Below are 5545 nucleotides of genomic sequence, written 5' to 3' on the forward strand. Positions count from 1 at the left end.
GTGGTACTCTAATAGATTACATTTTCCTTTTCAAGAAAAGCATATAAAGCGTACACAGCATCTTGGTATTCAGATGATCTGAACCAGATGTTCTGGATGGCTACATCTGAACAAGGTCTCAAAGTCATCAGAATGAAGACTTCAGAACATGTCTACGTCAGAACATGAAGACATCAGAAGATGGTCTTGAAGACATCAAAAGATGGTCTTGAAGAAGTCAGAACATGAAGACATTAGAAGATGAATGTCAGAACATGAAATGAGAAGCAAGCTCAAAATGAATATCACGCTCAAAGGAACTCTCAGAGGCTGAAGCACTGAAGTTCTGATTTGCACCAACGCTGGTCACTCTGATAATTAAAGCTGAATGCAAAGTCTGAGTCTAGAAGGAAAGTACAAGAATGAAAAGACTTTATAGAGTCTAGTCTGTCTCTGACAAAAGGAACGTTACAATTGAAGCTACAAATAGAAAAGTCATAAGGAGCAGTTAATGCAAGGCTCGAGGCAGTTGACAAATTGGTATAAACATTAAATGTAGCTGTATGGAACACGCAAAGCATTTAATGCAGAAGTGGTTCAACGGTCATATTCTAGCGCCTATAGAAAGAGCATTCTACAAAGGAAGAACTTTATAACACTACATTCCAAAACGCTCACATTGCTAAATCCAAACTCTGATCTGGAAACGTAACAACTTCATCTTCCTCACTCACTCATACTGTTGTATATTCATAGTGAGTTTAGAACAAAAGCTTAAGAGAAATATCACTAGGTGATAACAGCTTTTTAGAAGCAGAATTTATCTCTTGTAATTGATTATTTATCTTTGTAAAAGGATAGTTTCTTGAGTGATCAAGTGTTGATCAGTAGACTCAAGCTAGACCAAAATTCCTTGAGTGATCAAGTTGTGATCAGGATACTCAAGAAGACTTAGAGGTTTGTCTAAAAGGAAACCATTGTAAATTAGTTTGATTTAGTGGATTAAATCCTCAGGTGAGGTAAATCACTCTTTAACGGATGGATTGGAGGTAGCTGGATTGAACGAACCAGGATAAAAATAATTGTGTTCATATTTTTAATTTGCCATTGAAAGAAAACCCCTTATTCAATCCCCCCCCCCTTTCGAAGTGTTTTTCACTCCTTCATGGACAATAATTACCAGCACAACAAAATCAACATAACCACACATATGATGGAGTGAAAAACACTTAGAAGGGGGGATTGAATAAGTGTAACTTAAGAACTTGGAAGATAAAAACAATCAACACAATGATTTTTATCCTGATTTGTTGTTAACGAAACTACTTCAGTCCACCCCTGACAAGGTGATTTACCTCTACTGAGGATTTAATCCACTAATCCAACTGATTACAATGGTTTTCCACTTAGATACCCTCTAAGTCTTCTAGAGTATATAGATCACAACTTGATCACTCTAGGAATCCTTTTACAATCAATGTAAAAATACAATGTTTACAAGAGTTTAGATTGCTTCTAATAAAGCTGTAATCACACCTGTGATATTTCTCTTAAGTTCTATTCTTAACACTCACTAAGATATTTCAGAGTTTGTGAGGTTGAAGATGAAGTTCTTTAGCTTTTGGTTTTGACAGCATTTTTGTAAGTTATGAGAAACTGTTGTATGTAGCTTCTGATCAGAACTTCTATATATAGGCGCTTGAGAGGAAATGGCCGTTGGGAGCATTTAATGCTTTGTGTGAATAGTACAATGATGCATTTAATGTTTCACACTTTTGTCAACTACCTCGAGCCATGCTTTTGCTGCTTTTACTGACTTTGCCTTTTGTAGCTTCTAACGTTCCTTTTGTTAGTCAGAGATTTGACCTTTAGCCTTTCATCTTGTACTTTCTTTTGGACTCAGAATTTGTAGATCAACAACGTTTGAATATCAGAGTCAACTGCTTTGGTGCAGAGCATCTTTTGTCTTCTGACTTTGAAGAGCTTTGAGCGTGATACCATCAGAGCTTCAGAGCTTGTACTTCTGACTTCCATTCTTCTGATGCTTTCCAGTTCATGTTCTGATTCTGCATGACCATCTTCTGATGTCTTTCCTGAGCATGTTCTGATGAAGCCATCCAGAACCTTCTGAGTCAGTGCTTCTGAATGCTGATTTGTGCATACTCCTTGTATATTTCCTGAAATGGAAAACTTAAAGGATTAGAGTACCACATTGTCTTATACAAAATTCATAGATAATATTATCATCAAAACTAAGAATATTGATCAGAACATTTCTTGTTCTAACAATCTCCCCCTTTTTGATGATGACAAAAACATATATAATTGATATGATTTTGTATCCAAAATACCAAATGAATAAATACAATTACACAGATATAGCATAAGCATATAATCAGAGTGTGTGAATATGTTTCCCCCTGAGATTAACAATCTCCCCCTGAAATTAATACTAGAAGAATTTATAAATAAAAGACTTCCGTGAGTATTTTTCCATTTCAGTTGAGACTTTCACGTTGAACTTAGAACTTCAGAATATTCATAGCTTCTCTTCAGAGCTTCCATATGACAGCTTTAGAGCTTTCAATTTCTCTTTGATATCAGAGATCTATATCTTCAGTCTTCAATTGGAGACTTCTGGTATCAGAGCTTTGGATTTGATCATAGCATGTCTTGCTTCTTTATTCCATGTGTAGGACAAACAGGAAAATGGTCGATGGACGCGGAGGTCCCAGAAGGCCCAGGACTAGGAATGTAGAGCCTGAAATTGAAGTTGGAGATGCTAATGCACCCTGTAACACCCGTTTTTACCCCATAAAATATTAAGTATATAATCAGAGAATAAGCATGCATATAACTCAAAGGGCGTCACATCGACGTTTTCAAAAAAACCTGAAAAGCTTTTAAAATCGGCAGCATTTATCCACAAAATACAATACACCTGGTCATTTTAAATAACACCTTACATATAATCATAATTCATCCAGAATATGCATTAACAACGGAAAGTAATACTCATGTGTTTCATATAAATGATACATGTCCCATACCATGATCATAATATTTAGCTTAAAGCCTCTCAACAACAAGTAACCAATTAAACAAGTTCACAAGTTATAACAAAATACATAAACAAATAGAACATGAGTTCAACATCTAAACTACCCAATGTTACATAACCAGAGCATTGACTCGCTACTTAATTACCAAGTAACTCAGAAGAAACTCCGACTAGATCACACGCCAGCTACTAATCGTCAAGCCTGCATGTCGCCAAACGAGGGCAACATTAAAACAGAAGGGTGAGAATACAAACCATTATGAAGAAAGTATAATAAGATACAATGGTTAAATCAACAATTCAAGTAATTAATCACACTATGTATAACCATGTAGATAATAGTAATCGACCTATATTTCACATGTTATCAAGTATACAACAAACTTAAAGAGTATAATATTTCCAACTCTAATATTATATTTTCAATTACGTACACAACCATAATTATCACATACTCACACATTTAATCAAATATGTATTCAAACCTCACTCATTTCAATTATCAAGCTCATACACATATCACAACTACATCAACTTCACATATTCAATTATCGCATAATTTTAATGTGACTCAATGCAAGATATGTGACGCTATGCATGTGGTACCGAATTGTGAACCCAAAGTTTCACCGCCTCCCGATTCAATATCTAGAATCTAGGCCACGCTTCCGATCCGGACAAGACCAAAGCCCACCAAAATGTAAACATATAGTTTACCGCTTCCGATTCACTCTAGAATCTAAGCCTCGCTTTTGTTTCAAAGCAAACCACCTTTGTTTCAAGGCACACCATGATATGAATGTATGTACAATGTTAACAAACATATGCAATTAAGATCATCTCTACCATCTTAACATTCCGCATATCACAATAATTCAACTCGATGAATTATCCACCAATTGTACACAACATTCACAACACATACATATCATTCACATATAAAAGGCCAATTAATCGATTACGATTCACAAAATCCAATTAACGTTAGTATCCATACTATCTCATGTCAATTCACATTTGGAGCTGATATGTGTTTCAAATGTTGGCAAGGGGGCAGGCAATAGCTCAAAAGAAGGATCTTCAAAAAAGAAAAAGTGGACCCGTAGGCAAGGGGGGAAGAAGGTTACGCACTCTACGAACAAGAAGTTAGAGTCAGAAACAGGGAAGAGGGCTCTGATTGATGTTATGATCATTGACGGAACAGTTGATGGACATAGATCAGTCGAGAAAAAATTAAAAGGCAATGAGGAACAATTAGAAACTGTCTCAAGCAAACCAGAGGTGGTGTTGGAATCCCAACACCGCCTAGATCAATGAAAGTTTTGAGCTGGAACTGCCGGGGTTTGGGGAGTCCCCGAGCAGTTCGAGCCTTGCTAAGGCTCACCCGCTTAGAAAACCCTGACGTGCTTTTCATTATGGAATCGCGGTTGAAACAGGAGGAAGCACAGAGTATCAAATATAGGTGTGGTTTTGATTCTGGTATTAGTGTTGATTGTAGAGGAGAAGGTAGGAGTAGAGCTGGTGGATTGATTCTTCTGTGGAGAAATATCATTCAGCTAAAGATTATGTCTTATTCTGCAAATCATATTGGAGGCGCTATTGTGGATGTGGTAGATAATCAGGACTGGTTCTTCCATGGAGTGTATGGTTACCCGGAGGAGACCAATAAACAACATACGTGGCAATTAATCCAGGATTTGATTACTAGAAGTGGTGACAGAGTAATCATTTTTGGGGACCTCAACGACACTTTGTATGAACATGAGAAAGCTGGAGGAAATCCAAGATCTTCTGCTCAACTGTCTATGGGTAGACAAACTATGGATATTTGTGGTCTTTCTGATTTAGGATTTCAGGGTCATCCTTACACATGGACAAATGGCAGGCAAGGCGACAACAACATCCAATGCAGATTGGACAGAGCCATTGCATCTCAAAGCTTCCTCAACAGATTCAGCCCCCATAAAGTTTCTCATCTTCCCAGATTTGGCTCGGACCATGCTGTGTTAAAGATTGAACTGGAAGTTGATTTAGGTTCAAAAGGCAGAAGGAGAGTTCATCTCTTTAGATTTGAGGAGGCCTGGTCAAAAGACAAAAAGTGCGAAGATTCAGTGAGGGAGGTTTGGAATAGTGCGCCTGGTAGTGGAGTGTCCAAGATAGCTGGTTTGCAAAGGATTGAGGATCACTTCAAAGAATATAGAATAAGTGGTTTAAAGAAAGAGTTGAGAAGAATTGAGGATCTCCTAAACAATGATAGTAATTGGGACGGTAGTGAGGAAGCCTGAGCTTACAATAGAGCCCTTGAAGAGCAAAGGAATAAAATTCTACAAGCGGAGGAAATCATATGGAGGCAGAAGAGCAGAGCTGTTTGGTTACACCATGGTGATAAAAATACCAAATTTTTTCACAAAAAGGCGCAACAGAGAAGGAAAGTTAATACTATTATGAAGCTGAAGGATGAGTGTGGCTCTTGGTGGAGAGGGGAGGAAAACGTGGAAAGATTGT

At 37.3% G+C, this 5545-nt stretch overlaps 1 protein-coding gene across 1 annotated transcript; it reads left to right on the forward strand.

Moving 5' to 3' along the window:
- Positions 1–4353: 4353 nt before the first annotated feature.
- On the forward strand, positions 4354–5325 carry LOC131631620 (uncharacterized). Its single transcript, XM_058902404.1, has one exon. It carries the CDS (start codon positions 4354–4356, stop codon positions 5323–5325), a length of 972 nt encoding a protein of 323 aa, XP_058758387.1.
- The last annotated feature ends 220 nt before the right edge of the window (positions 5326–5545 follow it).

The sequence above is a fragment of the Vicia villosa genome, unplaced genomic scaffold (assembly GCF_029867415.1).
Source record: "Vicia villosa cultivar HV-30 ecotype Madison, WI unplaced genomic scaffold, Vvil1.0 ctg.000852F_1_1, whole genome shotgun sequence".
Taxonomy (NCBI): domain Eukaryota; kingdom Viridiplantae; phylum Streptophyta; class Magnoliopsida; order Fabales; family Fabaceae; genus Vicia; species Vicia villosa.

Excerpts from the sequence above, each read along its gene's own strand:
- LOC131631620 (XM_058902404.1), top strand. The coding sequence starts at position 4,354 with ATGAAAGTTTTGAGCTGGAACTGCCGGGGTTTGGGGAGTCCCCGAGCA.